Genomic DNA, 19,566 nt, shown 5'->3' on the forward strand with positions numbered 1-19,566 from the left:
TACAGCAATCATATCTAATGCGCGAGTCTGATATTACTGAACCCTGTCCGCCTTTTATCGGGAGGAAACACGAGTCTCTGTCCCGGTGGGGGGGGGGGGGGGGGTACTGCCATATATCTGCTATATAGGTATGTGCCGCTGTGAAGGGTATAGTTTTCAAGCAGTTTACTCTAGGATAGGGTATATAAATCAGAGCGTTTGGGTCTAGAATAGGGTATCATTTTTCAGGAAAATGATCAGTTGGTTGAAGATTTTATCTAGACTAGGGAAACAGCGGCTCTAGGACAAGGGGAAATTTGGGGAGTTTACTCTAGTATAGGGTATCAAAATTCAGCTGAACTAGCTCTGGTATAGGTTAAGGGTTCCAGGGTCCCAGCGGCACATCCCCACCCAGAAATTCCTAAAGTACCCCCCCCCGGGGGGGTCTCCGTATGAGTACTGATTTCCAAAGAAATAGAAGTCGCGATGATCGTCACTCAATGATGAATTCGAGGCGACGATTGCACTGTAATTTCAATCGGGCCTGTGACGACGTTAGTCTTGCAATGACAGCAGAGAAAGTCACCAAAAAGTGTACTGCACGTACAGAGTTATAGTTTTCCTGATTTTCTCGTTTCCATCCGGCGTCGTTGTGGTCACGCTGAGCTCGCTAGTAGCGTTATCGCACAAAACAATTTTTGATATGCGATGATTTCTAGTAAAAACAACCGACGATTTGATGGCAAAGCACCACGAAATATACGTTCGCAGGTACCCATAGAGAGGCTCAAACATAGAGCAGGATAAAAACAGAGTCACAAGCGTCAAGGAAGTCATGGCTAGCGAGGTTGATGATCATAAATTTTCTGACCTTTATTCTTCATTAATTGTTGTTCCTGATCCTTTTAAATCATTTGAGAAACTCAACACTTAAAGCATCTCATGCGTTGTTAACTATGAAGATACCTGGAAGCTCGGTTACTTGACTGAGATCTCTGTCATGCCTTACTTTTCTTTAAAATCAAACGAAAGACTTCGTGCGTTTGTTGAACCATGGTATATTACTTAGCACACATGGGATGGGGAAAGTTGAAAAAACTTGATAACTCGGAGCCTACTTCTAAACCCTTCACGGGTTTCGTCTTTGATTGAGTACAATTTACAGGGTTTGTAGTCTTTTAAGCTCTTCAAATTCCTTGACTTTCAATAACTTTTTCCCGTGACCTTTTTAAGTTTTCCAAGACATTAGGTTTACCGGTCACTTTCAAAAATGTCAAAAACTTTCCTTGTTTTAGGTTATTCTTGGACCTTTAAACAGTTCAACAGACACAAACTGTGGTGTCCACCACAATGTGTGCCGTTTGCGCTGGTTAATTATTCCCCTTCATCTTACATTGTCATTGCCTTGTCATCTGCAGTAACTTATCTATCACGAAACAAAATTTGATTGTCCACGACTTTCCAGTGAAGACCAACAATCAAATTCCATGATTTCCCAGGCCTGGAAAATGAAATGCTTAAATTCCATGACTTCCCAGGTTTTCCATCACCTGTACCAACCTTGATTTACACTAAGGCCATCCAGACCAAAAAACAGTACCACCACAAAAGCATGATACTAGATTCGATTGATAAATATGTTGAATTAACCTAAATATGTCAGAAGGGGTTTAAAGTATTAAATAATCTCCTAAATCAACAGAGAGTACGTGTATTAACACCCTTGGCTGGTGTTATTGGCTATTCCCTGTGACACTTTCTTTCTTTAACAGCAAGATTCTTGTTTGCGCATGACTCTGATAGGGAGCATGCGCATCAAGCGTTCTGTTATCGTCTGTTCACTGAACCATCCTCTTTTCCAAATATGGCACATTCTACCATTTCTATGAAAAGTCCTGTTTCGACCACACCTACGACAACATAGAGACAGAAACAACGTTGAAAGGCGTTTGCAGGAGAAAAAATTTGGGCTACGCTTTTGGCAAGATCCAAATCCAGGTTTCGTAGATCTACTACCCAGGCTATTTCTCCTCATCAAATCTAATTTAATATTCATGATATGATCTTTGCAAAGAGTGGGTTTGAAAATTAAAAGTAGGTCTGGGAAGTTATGGTCTTCCGTTTCATATTACTCTTTGCCGTTCGCTTTTTCCTCCAGTTTTACCTTTCATATTATATTCAATTAAAGTAGGCTTACGGTGCAGTTATTGTTAAAATTACACACTGAAGAGAAATAAGTATAAAGCAATTATTGGATGAGGCTGAGTTTGTTCTGCACAATTATGCATATCCATTAGGGTACTATCGGCTAAAGGGTAATTTGCCTCCTAGATATGTATAAAAGAAAAGCCGAGTTCGATCATCGTTATATTATTCATTCAAAATAATTCCTTCTTTAATTATTAAGCATGCTTACTTCCATTGCCTTCATTTGCCTTTTCTTTAGCAAAATCAGGATTTAAAGGGATATTAAGTCTATCAGATATTCTTCAAATACAAGTCTTCATCTGACATCGAGTTATATTTTTACTGCTGTTGCTAAAACCTTTGGACAGACGTACGGCTATCTATTCTTCGCAGAAGGTATGAACTTTTCCGCCTTATTCTCCAGCTCTACCAGGCCGGCTGAGCTAACGCAACCTCGTATCCAGAGCTTCTCGGTTGGCGTCCCTTTTTTCGGGCGATATCCTGTACTAGTGATGTCATTATTGATGTCATTTTTCCGGATATCGCAAACATCTTCCAAATTAGGTCAACGCTAGCTAGTAAAGGGCTAAGCGGAGGATTTGAGTAAATTAGAATTATTTTGAATGAATAATCAGAACACGGGTTACAGTAATTGTCACTGCTATTGTAGAATAGTGAATAGTGGTAAATGTTTTGCGCCGAAAATAGTACAAGGCCATTAAGCGCACACCATCTATATTTCCCGGTATTTCAGGGGTGAAATCGAATGGAACGGTTCATTCAGATGGAAATATTTCGGAAGAAAGGTACTACTCTCCGAGCACTCTAAAGGTAAAGGCGCCTTGCAGAGGGTGATAATCAACTTTACAGGAAACTCTTCACTGCTTGCTTAGTAGCTTTCGTTTGAGTGATCACAATGGAGGATTACATCTAAAGACTCAAAAATAAGAGCCACTTTGTACTGTACAGCACCATAAAAAGAAGACCTTATAGAAAAGGCCTGCGCGGTAACCGTTATAAATTTAAACGTCACGCTAAAGGATTTTATCCACAGACTCAAGGTTAGAGCCACTTTGTAGAGATAGTGAACTTTGCTACTTTGTATAAAAAAGAAACAGGAAAGAAATGCACTGTTTAATGGTTTTTACCCTACGATTTCCTCCAAGGAACTACTTTTATGGGTCTTTTTAGATCAGACTTAAAAAGATAAATTCTTCACCTGGTATCAAGTTCAGCTGTGTGTTTAATTCTTTCCAGTCGTAAACCTAAAAGTATGAAACAAATCAGAGAAAAGCCTTTAGTCCCTCGAAAAACCGACAAGCCAAGATTCCATAATACCCACATGTTATTCCCTTAAAATATGAGTTTACTGAAAACCTTCGACCAAAACATCCAGTTTTTTAAAATACTACCACAGCTAACGTTGTTTCATTTCAGTTCCGTTCTACGGTTTCTGTTCTGTTCTATATTGGACACTTTGCACTTTGCGTAATGACAGCAAAAGTGTACAACAATCGTTTTAAGACTAGTCTAAAGCGGAAAAATACCCAAATAATAATCTACCTTGTCAAAAAGGCAATCAACGATGAAATTACTGTTATCCGTTACTACAGGACCCTGTGGGGAAAGAAGTGAAGTGCGTTAATTGGAGATAACGTGGACAAAAGTTCTTTCATCTGGTGAAGATGGTGAACGGGGTATATGTATCAGCAAAGGAAGATTTGAAATAGATAACCATGAAGTGGATGAATATTTATACTTTTCACTTAGTATACATAAAAGGGTTTTTTTGGGACATAAAACAAATCATTCAAATGAAAAGTTAAACAAACCCAACTGGAAGGAGGTAAACAATTTGTTCATTCACTGAAGACCGGCCGAGGAGTTGAACCAAGGGATAACAGATAAAAAGGATATGGACCCAAGGAAAACGCGTTGAAATCCAGCGTCCAAAACCACTTGGCTAAATAGCCTGCATGCATGACTACCGGCTTTGTTGGGTAGCTCGCGCGTGAGCGACAGCGAAGCCGCGAGGAGAATGGGGAAAACCGCGTGCTCCCAAACAAAACCGCTAGCTACGCTTCAGGGTAATCTCCACCTACAACTCTCTTGCGCATGACCGCCAGGGAGAGAAGTGCTCCTTTAAACACGGCGTCAGAAGCACTGGGGTCAAAAATGTGCGTAAGAGCTTTGTACTTCCCTCTTCCTCTTTTACTAGATATCTTGTCTACTGCATGTGTTCGTAGGCTATCGGCCCTACTAACTCCAATTTTAATAATAAGGCTGAAAGAACAACGGTACTGAATTTCGCCTCACCCTACAATGTAGACGTGGTTATATTTTAGATAAAATTCGTACTCAGGTTCAACCAGAATTTCCCTTGCCAGGGCTCGAAAAAGCCCCGTCTTGTAGTCTGAAGCCCAGTTGTTCCAAGGCCGATTAGCACTAACACGGGGTTAAATTTTAACCTAGGACTCTTTCCATTTTTATTCAAAGGCATTTTACCAGACATTTTTTTCGATTCTTTTTAGAGCTTCCAATCATCAAATTGTAGACAAAATTAACAAAACTGAATTTACTTTTTAAATTTTGCACTAACCCTGGGTTATCCTAACTCTGCTTTGAACACCCCGGCCCGGGACAAGACGATTTTCACTTGCCTAACAATCAAGGGCCCCGACAAACCATCCTTCAGAAATATCAATAACTGAGGCGAACAAGGAGTGACCATTGGCAAGCAAAGGGCAAGCTGGAATTTATTTTACTATTATTATTTTTTGAGCCTTGATTAATGCTAAGAAATCAAGGAAATTCTGAAACACGAATGCTGGTTTAAACTGTAAACGGATTTTACCAGCAACAAATATATTGTTTTTAAACCAGTCTGAGCCTGCAGTGTCTGTGACTTTAAACAATGCTACTCACGGCTTTAGCTTTTGCCATTCTAAGAATTGGTTTTAGTCCAAGTTTCTCCATCTTTTTCATGACTGGTACATAAGCCATAGGGATCACTTCCACTGGAATTCCCTTTTTCCACTACAACACGAAACAATGGAAACAAATGAGACGCAATCATTCTCTTATTCTAGTATGTTATGAGCAAAACAGTTGTTTTCAAGCTCTTTCTACTCTGCCTGGAAACAACAGGGGTACAAATTAAGATTGTTTGTACTAACTTGACCAGACCTTCGCCTATTCTATGAAGAATAAAAGAGAAGGAGAACTATTCTACGAGAATAAAAGGGTAAACTGAGACTCCAAAGTCTCGTTGAATTGTAAACTCATAAGCATAATATTCTAAACTCTTTTTCATTATATTTAACAGTTATTCCTTGAGCCCGAATGGGCTCTGAGTCAATAGCCCACGAGGCCGAAAGGGCGAATGGGCTATTGACTCAGAGGCCATGAGGGCGAGAGGAATAATTGTCTTATTATATATTAGTAAAATCCAACTATTTAGCTAGTTAAAGCTAGACTTCAATCGTTTTTGCTCCCAAAAAGCCGGCACTTTTCGCTACTAGTGGGCTATAACATATAGCCTAGTAGCAGCTCAACCAATCAGAACGTAGCATTGATAATAGACAACTAGCTGGATTTTACTAAATACGTTTACCCGGCATAAGGACATTGAGGCTGATGAGAGAACGAAAAAACTGTTAAAGCTGCCGGTAACACACCAAGATCATGCACACCCCAGGAGACACTACGTTCTGCTACTTTCAACATGATTAAGGGATGAAAAAAAATCATTTGCAACTTTGGAAGATGTAAGATGGCTAATTAATGCCTTATAAGATGGTACGAAATGACTGCATGACTTACACTTTCCCCTAGTTGTTTTGAATCCTTTCTGAAAAGAAAAACCCCAGTTAGCGTCACTTCAACCAAGTGACATACAATACATGTACATGCCTGCTTTGGATTATCTACACGTATAAAGCCCAAGTTACTTACAACATACCGTATTTCCTCCAATAAGCGCCCGGGCGCTTATTTATTATTTCGGCTAAAAAGGATAGGTGCTTTTTGGAAGGAGGACACTTAATAATCGAGGGAGGGCCTTATTAAGTTTTTCTTTTAAGCAAACATTACATATTATCCATGTAAACCTTAAGTCAACATTTGGGGTTAAATGTCTGTTGTTAAAAAAAAAAACAGTGGTTGGTATAAATTAAGCGTTCCGTAGACCCGTTATACACTTCACACTGATGTGTCGGTATTAAGCATGTTTATATAATTAAGCAATATAGAACGTTTTCCGTGTTTGCATAGCCTGATATAAACACGAGAGGGGTTGGGAGAATTCGAGACAGTTATGCAAACCCGAGACGAAGTCGAGGGTTTGCATAACCGTCGAGAATTCACCCAACGCCTCGAGTGTTTATATCAGGCTATGCAAACACAGGAAAAAAGTTTTCTATTGCTTTTATAAAATAACTTTCCCTAGAAAAAAACGCAAAACTCTTTGTATGGCACTGATTAAAAGAAAAATTCTTACCAGTCGCAAAATCTTGTCCACGAAGTCTTTCACACGTAATCAGTTCTTGTTTTGCAAAAAGATGCTTTGCAAAATACGGATTTTTCTCGCTTAAAATGTCAGCTTAAGCGAAGAAAAATTGACTCACCTTCTTTAGTAACGATTTTTCATGTTTCAGCCGACGAAGGAATGAGTAAATAAAGTAAACTTGTCGAGTTTTGAACTCGAAAACTTTTTCAAATTCGTGCTTGCGTGATTAGCGCGCGAAAAGCCAAACAACTTGACGCCACGACCATGTTTACATACTCTCATGCAAATACTCCTCTCGGCCAATCTGAGCGCGCGTACTATCTTAGTTATTTTATAATATCAAATATATCATGATCCTAGAGATCATACTCATTAATGATATCTACATCGTTGCATTTTTCTTGTGTCCCTACTATTTGAAGTGATGTGAAGGGGAGGCTGGGGCACTTAATCAAGGGGGGGGGGGTATTTCTTTGCCTCTGGGGTGGCCATGGGCACTTACTACACACGTGAGGCGTTTATTACAAGGAATACGGTACTTTTTAATAGTCAGGGCACACACTTGAGAGCCGTAAACTACAAATGGGTACAAAAGTAAAAGAAACACCTTTTATAGACAAAATTAACACCACATTCCATTTCAGTCCAGTCCATGGCTGATGAATAGTAAATAATTAATTTAATTTCGACCCTGCTCATCACACACAGACTCCAGTAGCTGGAGTGGTAAAGCATCTAGCCTGCGTAGCAGTCGTCAAAAGGGGTAGAGGATAGGGAGGAAGAAGGGAGGGGATTAGGGAGGGACCTTCCCCCTCCCCTTTTTGCCCCTGCCACGCAGACTATAAAGCATCAGGTCTCAGGACTCAAAGGGCCATGGGTTTGAATCTCATGTGGAGCTCAAAATGTTCTCGAAGCTTTCTGATTTCTCTTTGTTTCCAAAAAAGTTTTGTGATTCTCAAACACTATGTAAGTGAAACCCTTCTACCTCTAAAGCCACCCAAATAGCAGTTAATTTCCAGTTAAATTTGCATCTAGAATTATACTACAGTTTTATTGCAGTTTCCTGCAAGTTTCATGTAAAAAAGAATCAGTACATATTTTGCAAAAGTTTTTATTCAAAAAATGTCCTTAAAGAAATTACATGGTATCAGCAGGGGAAACACATAATTTTGACTCTCCCAGTAAGTTTAAGCTACCACAATTTAGAATCAAAAGATTTTAATCTAACAGTATTATTTCTCAGAAATCACTGTTACCTGTCATCTGCAATAACAACAAACTGTTTTGCACATGAAGCTACTATTTTTTCTTGAGTCAAGCAACCTCTAGATGGGGAAAAAATCACACAGCTAACAGTAAGGTAATGCACTCAATTTACAATAAAATACAGTGGATGACCCAGTCTTCACAGTCAGAATACATTAATGAATAGTACACCAATGACTTAATAAAGGTTACATTATATTGATAGTGTAATAAATATAGAAGTCTATAGAGTGTCAGGCTCACAGCCACAAGGCATTGTGTTGTTGGACTTTTTATGTTTCCCATACAGTGTAATGAACCCTGGAAATAATTGTAATGACAAAAAAAATGCAAAATGTAAATTTATGAAAAGTGCTCAGACACACATGTGGTGAGTTTGGAATACCTGTGATTAGTGAATAGAAATAAACAAATGACTTTTTATGTTTGACGTTCAGAGACTGAAACATTCAATTCATAGTTTATCAGAACAAAGAAAAAACACAGTAATATCCAAACAAGCAGTGTTGATTGCGTAAAAGGATCTCATATTGATCTCCATTTTTGCTGAACTCTAACTTCCTGGAGACCACTTTTAGATGACTAATTGACACACCTCTGTTAGACCACTGAGTTGCGACTGATATGTTGGCTTACCCTCCTCCTTTTATGACATTGAGGTCACTGTCTACTTCATCTGCACCATCAATGGCAACATCTAACTGTTAATCAATTCAAACAAAAAAAAAGCTCCATTTAATTGTCATGTATCTAGGACCAATGTCCCAAATGTACATGTAATTGAAGACACACTGTAACCCACAACGTCCCAACAGCAAACCAGTGCTACAAGCAACACTGTAGCCGGGACCACTGGTATGTGTTTTTTAAGCAAAATGTACTCACCGTCTGAGCCACTTGGGCCCAGTGAACATTTGATAGCTTATTAACAAGTGCAGATTGCATTCCTCTATTGTTTTAGAACATCCTGAGGGGCACATGCTGGCAACTTTAGGTGCTAGATCATTTTCCACTGCTGCCCCTACTTTGTGAAACAGCCTTCCTGCGTACATCCATGACATCAAAGTCAAGACATAATATCTTTTAAGATTAGCTTTTAAATAGTTTTAAAATATTTCTTGTTTTGTTTCTATTTTATATATGTTTTTATTATCAGTAGTACTTTTACCTTTCTTACCTTTTTGTCAGTTTTATCTACCATGGATTAATTTTTAAAGACCAGTACAACTGGTGTGTTACAATGTAAAGAGCCTTTGATCATTTTTTACATTGTATGTCAAAAGGCACTATAGCAAATTAATAAATTATTTATTATTATTATTATTATTATTATTATTATTAGCCCTCAACAAGCAAGAGTTCAGAGACTCGCTACGCTTGCGTTATGACTTACCCTTAGTCGATTTACCAAGTCATTGCATATGTGGGGATAAATTCACCGTTAGTCACGCCCTCTCTTGTAAAAAGGGGGGGTTTGTAGCGCAGAGACATGATGGTGTACGGAACTTGTTAACGACATTCATCGACAAGATCTGCAATAATGTCAAAATCGAACCACGCCTTCAACCCCTGGACAACGAGCGATTTCATTTGAGGAGCGCTGTTACAAGTTCTGAGGCAAGGTTGGACATCAAAGCGGGAGGTTTCTGGGCAAGAGGAGTTACGGCATTTTTTGATGTTAGAGTTACGCACGTCAACTCCAAGTGTTACCAGAGCAAGCCAACATCGGAAGTGTTCAAAGAGCAAGAAGAAGAGAAGAAGCGCAAGTACCAGCAGCGGGTGTTAGATGTAGAAATGGGTTCGTTTATGCCTTTAGTGTTTGGAACCAATTGCGGAATAGGAAACGAGTGTCAGCAGTTCTTAAAGCATCTCGCAGACAAGATAGCTCAGAAAGACACCGAGCCTTATCACGTTGTAATCACTTGGCTCAGGACACAGATCTCGTTTGAACTCTTAAGATCGGTACATGCATGCGTCAGAGTTTCGCGAACGCCATTTCGTAGCAAGCTAGAGCAATCATTAGACTGTAAAATAAATGTTGCTAGTGCAGATATCTGAAATACGTGTCTATATGCTTTTATACTTAGGGCTTTTTATGGACACTGGTTTAGCCGTCATTAGTATAATTCGATTGCAGGATCTTAATATCTCTGCATAATGGAATTCTTAATTTTATAGAATTTTGAACTTTTATTATTAATTATATCTATTTCCTCTTCTTTTATGTAAGGTTAAGTTACTTCTATTTTTTAGAATTTGTAAATGAATAGTTTTTTCTATCTTCACTTATAATATATAGGATTGTTTTTGTTCTCTAATGAAGGAAGAGGGGTTTCTTTTGTAACGGATGGAATTGTAGATAGTGTTTTTGATGAATTAATTAGATTTTTTGTAACAGCAGGTTGATTGTAAATAGGATTTTAACTGAGGTTTTGTAATAAAGATTCTTTTTATTATTATTATTATTATTATTATTATTATTATTATTATTATTATTATTTAGTATTATTACAGTGGAACCCAGTTTATACAGACACCAAGGGGACATATGCCATAATGTCCATATTAAGCTGGGTTTTTTTTAGAGAAACTTAATATAATTATTATACTGAGATTTTTCAGTATCAGGACAAAAGAAACTGTCCATTATATACGGGTGTTATTAAGTGGGTGTCCGTAAAGAGGGGTTCCACTGTAGTGCAAAAAAATCAAATTATTTTATTCAAATAGAATACAGTACATTTAGGGTTCAAAGTTGGACTTGTCCTTTAGTGACATTTTGAATAGTGAGAAAACGGCCAATAAGTCAAGTGAAGCCTTATATACAGAAACTGTACTGCGTTCACTATAATCCACAGCATCATCACTGTGGTAAATTTTTCCTTTTCCCAGATCCCAGTCAGGATTGTGTAGACAAGTTTAAATCATGTTAATTCTTACCTCAGGATGTCTGTCCAGATCAGTAAGATGCAATTTGTGCTGGGTGATGAGTTGCTGAGCCTGTTGTGATCAATAAAAAATATAGTGAATGCAAGATGATGTAGTTACAGATTTTCTACATCAAAATTGTGCCAATGAATTTTCTGAAACAAAGAAGAATGTTTGTATGGCCACAAAACCATAAATTATAGGCTTATCTACCCATACATTGCACATAATTTTTTTGAAATTTGCAAGGTCTTCAAGTACATTGAGATGTAGAATTCTCGTCTCTGATTTAAATGACAACTGCATGTAATATTCTCAGGATTTGGTCTCCAATACAAAAAAAATGTAACAGCACTTCCTGATGCAATTTTTGGTACAACCTTGATAACAAAAATTAATAAGTATGTGTAATCAAATGGTCACGAGTGAAATTAGGGAATAATTCCACGGGCGTTTTGTCCAAATCCTTACAATTTCCCGAGCCTTTAGGTAAGGGAAATTATTAGGTTTTGTACAAAACGCAAGTGAAATTATTCCCTAATTTTACGAGTATACCATTTGATTACCTATTAATATCATGGGTGACGAATTACATTAGCAATCGAGGATTTTTGACTTGTTCATCCTGGATCGTATCGACCGATCATGAACTCCACTCTCTCAAAGGTTTAGAGCTAAAATTTGGCTTAAGTTTTTTAGAATTTTTCGACAACATACCTCTCAGAATCCTTCTTGATGTGCTCTTTCGTGTGTTCAGGTTTTCTAAAGCGTCTTTTTATGCCCTGACATCTTCATTCATGACATTTTGAAACGGAGACGTCTGGTAGGTTGCCATGGCAATTTAGTAATTTCACATGTGAAATTACAAATAAACGCTGAAATTTCATGCCAAAAATTAAGGAGTAATTCGTCACCCATGATATTATAATAATAATTCAGTAACAACAACAACAACACAAGCTGGGTTATGACAGAGATGAAAAATATTACAGCCACGAGCCACCACCAGTGTATGAATCGATCCACTAACAACAAGCTGCTGTGGGACTTCAATATACAGACTGACAACAAGATTCATCTACAATGAATTTGACACCCAAGTGAAAGACAAAGAGAAAGAGAAAATGAGAAGTTCCAAGACCTGAAGCAGATCTGGAAATTGCAAAGAGTAATACAGTCAGAATTGGTGCATTAGGAAGTGTCTCGACTCAGACATAGAGAAATGGTTATCAGAAATAATTTGCACATGTCATTCAGAATCATTGCAGAGAGCATGATTACTGCCTACAGCCAGAATCCTTCACAAAGTCTTGGTCATGGGTGGTAACTTGATGTTAGAAAGAAGACTGCAGCAAGCCATCCAGAAGTTGTGTTTAATGAGGATAATAATAATAATAATAATAATAATAATAATAATAGCAATTATTAATAATAATACTAAGTGAGTTATTGTATTGTACCTGAAATGAGGATGGGACACAAAGTAAATTCATTCTCTCATCCTTCACTCTTTCAGCTAAAAAGACAAAAAAAGTTTGAAACATATTACATTTGTAATGTCAAGCACCTTTAAAATGACTGCTCCCTGGGGAAACAGTAAATTTTGTTTCCCAAGTACCGTAAAATTCCGAAAATAAGCCCTGGGGCTTATATTTTTTTAGAGGCCCATTTTGAGGAGCTTATTTTGGAGGGGTTTATATTCAGAGAGGCTTATCTATGGAGGGAAATTTGCGTTTCAAAATCAATTGGGATAATCTTACAGTTGGAAGGAAATTTACCGTTTTTGCTAATGTTTTTATAATACTTTGTATTTGAGGGCAATTTCCAAGTACAAGTCCCCGGGGGACCTTGTATTTGGAGGGTCGATTTAACGGAGGGTTTTTTGCGTTGTGAGTTTGGGGGGCTTATATTTGGAGGGGCTTATACATGGAGGGGCATATTTTAGGAATTTTACGGTATTTCATTGTTTCAGGAGGTCTTTTTCTGGGTTGATGATTTTTTTTTTGGGGGGGGGGGGTAGGAAGTACATTTTTGTAGTTTAATAATAATTTATTTTCTATTATTTTTGCCAATTAATAGGAAACAGTTTTTTTAAAATTAATTTTTATTTGTGATTTTCAGAAATTCTTATTCAAATTCACATGGATTTAAAACAATCTTCCCTGGCTAAAATGAGTGCGGGACTTTACAGCAGTTGCTAGGGGTTACAAGTATATCTCAAAGTTGACTTTTACAGGTATTTTAACAAAGTCCAGGGTAGTGCTTCATTAGGGGAAGAAGCAACTTTCACATTGAAACACAACAACATACCAATTCTTTCAACAGCAAACACTATAGTTGAACCAGATCCAATCCCCAACACTTGATTATCCTACAGAGAACAAGAACATGTACGCTAACCATAAATGTTAATAGTGTAAAAGTATAAAAAATACATCTATATAAATTTGGCCAACTGGAAAAGTCAGCACAGTCAGATCTTTGGTATCCAGACCACCAAGTGTTTTCCAAAAAAAGTAGTGTAGAGGAAGAAAAAATTGAAGTAGGCAATAATGGATTAATAAGATCAAAAGGAGTGGTTCGCCTTTTATGGAGCTTAGCTGCATGTGGAATTAGGTACACTGTATGGCTAAGGGTTGTCTTCTATCCCCAGTGTTCTCCCTAAATTTTAGGTCAGCAGGTAAGGGACCATTCATGGCAGGTAAGGCAAAAGATAATATGCGCCAAAGGCACAATTTCCTGTGGGGCGGGGGTAGACTTGGAGTGAGGGACAATTTTTTTTTAGCCCCACTCTCACTGGGAAATTTAGGAGCTAAGTTCTCTGAAACGTCATTCCTTTATTTTAAGACCTATTTTATGCAAAACGGCATTGTCATCTTTAAATGTAGACAACAATTTGAAACGTTCAAGTCCAATGAGTTTACTCTGACTGTCTTCAATGTTCTTTTTCCAAAATGCTTGGCCCAGGAAAAGAAAAGCTGTGTATACTTAAGTACTTTTCCATATATTCATTCATTTGCTTGTGAGAATCAGCCAATCCGATCACAACCTGCATATTTCTTAAAACTACTTTAACCCATTCGCCCCTGAACCGCCCGTAACCGCCCGTGCGGATCCAGGTCCTTTCTACCCTTTGTGACGTCATCAGTTTTAACGGTCAAGGACAACTTTCTTCGGTAACTTGTGCAGAGTGAAGAGATCTTTCAAACCATACCAGAATGACCACAATTCAGTCAAGGACACCGGAGAAAGAAGCAAAAAACCACGTGACAAGGACCTGAAAATCTCCATGAAAATCTTGTTCCATTACCCACCTACCTTTCCTTTCACCTAATCCTAAGATCCTAAAAGCTTTCCTAAAAACTCTTCCCACCAAAATGAAGCCTACTAAATGCCCAGCAAGAGAAAAAAAAAATGAGGCAAGAAAAGCGAAAAAAGAAGGGAGGAGAGAAAGCGAAAAGTAAAAGTCAAGACTGCTGTGTCACTTTTAAACCCAAAAACTATGTCGAAATTTTGCTTTCTGCGCATGCCCGAACTTCGCAAGCTGATATTTTGCATCTGGATCAGAAGGCCGCCAAGTGTACGACCTGTAGACTGGTTTGTGGTAAGTTTTAGCTCTTTATAGCACGACAGTGACCAGAAAACCACTCGACTAGCTTCAAAACGCGTTTTTCGGCAAAATCTCCAGGAGCGAATGGGTTAAGCAAAGTACCAAGCTTTTTGAAAAAAATCCACTTTTCAGCATAAAACAACCAAATCTGTCTATTTCAAGTAAAATCAGGTAACAAAGTTGGTAAAAGGCCATTTTTAGGTTTTTTGATTAACCCATTCGCCCCTGAACCGCCCGTAACCGCCCATGCGGATCCAGGTCCTTTCTACCCTTTGTGACGTCATCAGTTTTAACGGTCAAGGACAACTTTCTTCGGTAACTTGTGCAGAGTGAAGAGATCTTTCAAACCATACCAGAATGACCACAATTCAGTCAAGGACACCGGAGAAAGAAGCAAAAAACCACGTGACAAGGACCTGAAAATCTCCATGAAAATCTTGTTCCATTACCCACCTACCTTTCCTTTCACCTAATCCTAAGATCCTAAAAGCTTTCCTAAAAACTCTTCCCACCAAAATGAAGCCTACTAAATGCCCAGCAAGAGAAAAAAAAAATGAGGCAAGAAAAGCGAAAAAAGAAGGGAGGAGAGAAAGCGAAAAGTAAAAGTCAAGACTGCTGTGTCACTTTTAAACCCAAAAACTATGTCGAAATTTTGCTTTCTGCGCATGCCCGAACTTCGCAAGCTGATATTTTGCATCTGGATCAGAAGGCCGCCAAGTGTACGACCTGTAGACTGGTTTGTGGTAAGTTTTAGCTCTTTATAGCACGACAGTGACCAGAAAACCACTCGACTAGCTTCAAAACGCGTTTTTCGGCAAAATCTCCAGGAGCGAATGGGTTAAGCAAAGTACCAAGCTTTTTGAAAAAAATCCACTTTTCAGCATAAAACAACCAAATCTGTCTATTTCAAGTAAAATCAGGTAACAAAGTTGGTAAAAGGCCATTTTTAGGTTTTTTGATTAACCCATTCGCCCCTGAACCGCCCGTAACCGCCCATGCGGATCCAGGTCCTTTCTACCCTTTGTGACGTCATCAGTTTTAACGGTCAAGGACAACTTTCTTCGGTAACTTGTGCAGAGTGAAGAGATCTTTCAAACCATACCAGAATGACCACAATTCAGTCAAGGACACCGGAGAAAGAAGCAAAAAACCACGTGACAAGGACCTGAAAATCTCCATGAAAATCTTGTTCCATTACCCACCTACCTTTCCTTTCACCTAATCCTAAGATCCTAAAAGCTTTCCTAAAAACTCTTCCCACCAAAATGAAGCCTACTAAATGCCCAGCAAGAGAAAAAAAAAATGAGGCAAGAAAAGCGAAAAAAGAAGGGAGGAGAGAAAGCGAAAAGTAAAAGTCAAGACTGCTGTGTCACTTTTAAACCCAAAAACTATGTCGAAATTTTGCTTTCTGCGCATGCCCGAACTTCGCAAGCTGATATTTTGCATCTGGATCAGAAGGCCGCCAAGTGTACGACCTGTAGACCGGTTTGTGGTAAGTTTTAGCTCTTTATAGCACGACAGTGACCAGAAAACCACTCGACTAGCTTCAAAACGCGTTTTTCGGCAAAATCTCCAGGAGCGAATGGGTTAATATTCAATTTAAGTAAACCTTCAAGCAGTTGCAGGCAGTGAGAAGTGTTGCTTCAGGCAGTAAATTTTACTGGTTAACTCCTGATAAGCAGAACACTGTATCCCCAGGAAAATTTATATTTTAGGGACTGTGAAAAGTGCATTTCAGTGCTTTATTTTTATCATAAGTTTGTTGTTATTGGACAAACTTGTTAAGAAACAAATATCACTGATTTATTCTCTTTTTTAGAAAATTATTTTGTGTGAGTAGCCTGAACTTCTGTGGCAACTATACAGCGATTTTTACAGGCTGCTGTAAAACAATGCACAATGCCACCTCTTAACAACAGACGTCTTCACAATAGCCACTTTTTTAATACAGGTAATACTTTTTAAAATCAAGCCATTTCATATAATAATTATCAGAAGCCCTGCATACATGGATCATGGCATAAAACATGGCAGTTCCCATTTAATCCTCTTCGAAACAAAACCACCCCTAGAAGGGGTGGATAAGAGAGAGGTTACCGTAAATGCTCGAATTAGCGCCCAGCTTCAAATGAGTGCCCCGCTTCGAATTAGCGCCCCTCCTAAGGCTCCAAATTTGTAATAAGCACCCCCCTTCAAATAAGGCCCCCCCCCTACCCCGAGAAAAAGTGAGTTCCGGTACTCAGTACGATATACAAGATGTATACGGTCTATACGGTTCTTTTAATGAAATGTGACATTTTTAAATAGTATAAACAGTAATGTCCTTTCAAAGTCGCACGGGTTTGCTTCTCATTTCCTTGATAGAAATAACCATATCCATCCTTGAGGACAGCGATACAGAAATTGAAGTTGATTAAGGATCCAAATGCTTGTTCTGTTGCAGAAATAAAATACACTTTTTGATGAAAAAGTCTTAAGAACGTTTCGAGTTCCCAAAAAGTAGTTTTCTCTAAGGTTTTTGAATTTTTACGTTGCAGTTTGGCTTTAAAAAGAGATAAAGATAGTGTCATTTTGAGGCAAAAAATTGATGAACGAAACAAGCGCCCCTCTTCAAAAAAGCGCTCCCCTTCGAATTAGCGCCCCCCTCTCGCCTTGGAAAATTAAATAAGCGCCCCGGGCGGTAATTCGAGCATTTACGGTATTTCAGTTCGGAAGTAGAAGTGGGGGGGAGTGGTGGTGGGATGCAGCCATCCACATGATTCTGCGCAGAAGGGTTTGATTTTGGGCAGCAAAGGTAGTTTACAGGAGAGATTTTGTCGATTTTAGTCTAAAATGGGGTAGAAAATCCAACTAAATTCTATTCAGTTAGTGTAATGATGCAAAAGCCATAACTGGTTATCAACACCCCATAATATTATGTCCGCAAAGTATAAACCCACTCTTGCAGTTGACGCCCTCAGAACGATGACAACGGTTCGCTTTAGGAAATTCAAGTTAGGAAATTCACCTTGCTACAGCCTATGCACGTTTAGTTTTATTTTATCTTAACACTCGCTATGACGTTTCTTACACCATATCGATCATGATACAAAGCTCCAATCGTTTCATTAGCTCGTCCAAAAGTTAGAACTATGCTAACAAAATAGAACTCACCTTAACAAAATTGTCAACAGCATATCTTGCTGCAGCCCGTTTTCCAGCATCCATTATAACCTTTCCAGTCGAAAAAGAACGACACAACTGCAAAGATGAACTACGAAAAAGCAAGGCATTGGTGAGAAAATGCATGAAGAACAGCTCATGCGGGACAATTTACCGCCAAATAAATAGTTCCGTCCAGCGGTCGCTACAACCGGAAATAGACCTCTCCTGTCCCTCTCCAGTCCCTCTCCTGTTAGAGTTTTAAGCGATGTTGTCGTCAAATTATCCAATCTGAAAGATAAATTTGCATGATAAGTCACGTATCAACTTCAAATGATCAGATACTCAGGTTTTTGGTGGCTTCAAAGGTCGTTTATTTTTTCATGGAGCGACTGTCTTCAAAAGCTATGTAACCGCGCCATTGTAATATCCAACATGGCGACCGCCGGCCCTACGGTCTGGTATCAGACAGTGCTGAATGTAAAGCCTAAATCTCGCGGAGTTCATGTTATTACGGACGAAATAGAAAAAATACCAGAACTCAAGAAATACAAGGTTGGCCTGGCTCATTTATTATTGCAACACACCTCGGCAAGCATATGTGTGAATGAATGCTGGGATTCTTCTGTGCGCCACGATATGGAGATGATGTTAAATCGTCTGGCTCCGGAGCAAGGGCCCCCATACAAGCATACTATAGAGGGGCCTGATGATATGCCAGGTTAAAAATCTTTAGACCATTTCTTTCTTTTTTGTTGTGTTATCCCTAAAAAATGATTCAAGGCTAAAAGTTTAGTGTAAGTAATACTTGCAAATCAAAGATGAACCAATCAGGAATTTTCAGAGAAGGAGGGGGGCGGGGTCATGGGTCTCCACTATGACAGTGGTAGAGAGCCTATAATTGTTAACTTTCACATGCATGTATGTGACATGCTTGCAGATCAAAAATGTCAATCACATATACATGACACAGGACTTGTCAACCCAGCACATCTTCAAATGTTGAGAATTGATAGGGAAGGGATGATAGATGATGTCATAATGCATGGCACAAGACGTCATTCATACAAAAAATGCGCGAAAAAGATGTTGTTGGAATTGTAACATTTGATCTGATTGGTTTAATTCCCACATATTGTTGCTTATATTACAATGGTATACCGGAGTTTGTGAGGAAACATTTGATATTAACAGTAAAAATAATAACTCAAACAACACAAAATATCTGAAATTTTATTGTCAGAAAGTCAAATCTACAAGAAATGGCAGACTTTGGCGATTATCCGGGAGATTTCAGACTCTACTCTAGAGACCGGGACAAATGGTTCAAAATCTGGAAACTCCCGGATTATCCAGGAGAGTTGACAGCACTGATGACAGTTTCATGTGCTTAACTCTTAATTCTCGTCAATTTAACTTGCACCCAAAATAGTCCCTGAAAGACTTGATCTTGGCAAGATCTCATGTTTACTAACCTCGATAATCTAAGCAAGATATGTGTAACCTAAAAATGATGGGGTCAAGGCTTTTTGCTTTTCACCACAAATCATTGAGAAATCTTTGTTTTGTTAAGATGTTGTTGGAAAGTGATTGCCACTGGAAGTCATTGAGTTTTTTCAGAAATTTGGTTATAATATCATGGATACGAAAATCACATAAAATTTGACTTAGAAACAGTTGGCAGGTGTAGGATGCTTATCAACAAAAAATTAAATCCTTAAAAGAGACCATTACATTTTGGTTAGTTAAAGTGTATGAGGAAAGTAGTGGTGTCTCCTTTTTATTATCTTATCTATCGACTATGACTTTGTATTATGATTGTATTTTAACAGCACATGTCAAGACTGCACTCGTGGGCCCCAGTGTGACTATCCCAATCACAAATGGAAAGTTAAATCTTGGAACCTGGCAGGGAATCTGGCTTTGTGAACATCGGAATCATGCAGGA

The 19,566-nt window shown here is 38.5% G+C and overlaps 1 protein-coding gene across 2 annotated transcripts; it reads right to left on the reverse strand.

Moving 5' to 3' along the window:
- Positions 1-827: 827 nt before the first annotated feature.
- LOC140933318 (ribose-5-phosphate isomerase-like) lies at positions 828-17,852 on the reverse strand. Of its 2 annotated transcripts, XM_073382848.1 has the most exons (12): positions 17,794-17,852; positions 17,631-17,690; positions 13,178-13,238; positions 12,328-12,383; positions 10,880-10,939; positions 8,576-8,640; positions 7,930-7,998; positions 5,989-6,016; positions 5,092-5,202; positions 3,730-3,783; positions 3,386-3,431; positions 828-1,889 (listed from the first exon to the last, which is right to left on the reverse strand). In XM_073382848.1, the coding sequence occupies exons 2-12, from the start codon at positions 17,682-17,684 to the stop codon at positions 1,807-1,809; spliced, it is 687 nt and encodes a 228-aa protein (XP_073238949.1). In that variant the 5' UTR covers positions 17,685-17,690; positions 17,794-17,852; the 3' UTR covers positions 828-1,806. The 2 variants fall into 2 exon arrangements, with proteins under 2 accessions (XP_073238949.1, XP_073238948.1); XM_073382847.1 differs by lacking the exon at positions 17,794-17,852 and having other exon boundaries at positions 17,631-17,784.
- Positions 17,853-19,566: the final 1,714 nt, after the last annotated feature.

Source organism: Porites lutea, chromosome 4, assembly GCF_958299795.1.
Source record: "Porites lutea chromosome 4, jaPorLute2.1, whole genome shotgun sequence".
Taxonomy (NCBI): Eukaryota; Metazoa; Cnidaria; class Anthozoa; order Scleractinia; family Poritidae; genus Porites; species Porites lutea.

Coding starts and splice junctions, on each gene's coding strand:
- LOC140933318 (XM_073382847.1), bottom strand. CDS start 17,765: ATGCATTTTCTCACCAATGCCTTGCTTTTTCGTAGTTCATCTTTGCAG. Junction 8,641..10,879: donor ATCTGGACAGACATCCTGAG/GTAAGAATTAAC, acceptor ATTGATTAACAG/TTAGATGTTGCCATTGATGG. Junction 7,999..8,575: donor AATGTCATAAAAGGAGGAGG/GTAAGCCAACAT, acceptor TTCCCCATCTAG/AGGTTGCTTGACTCAAGAAA.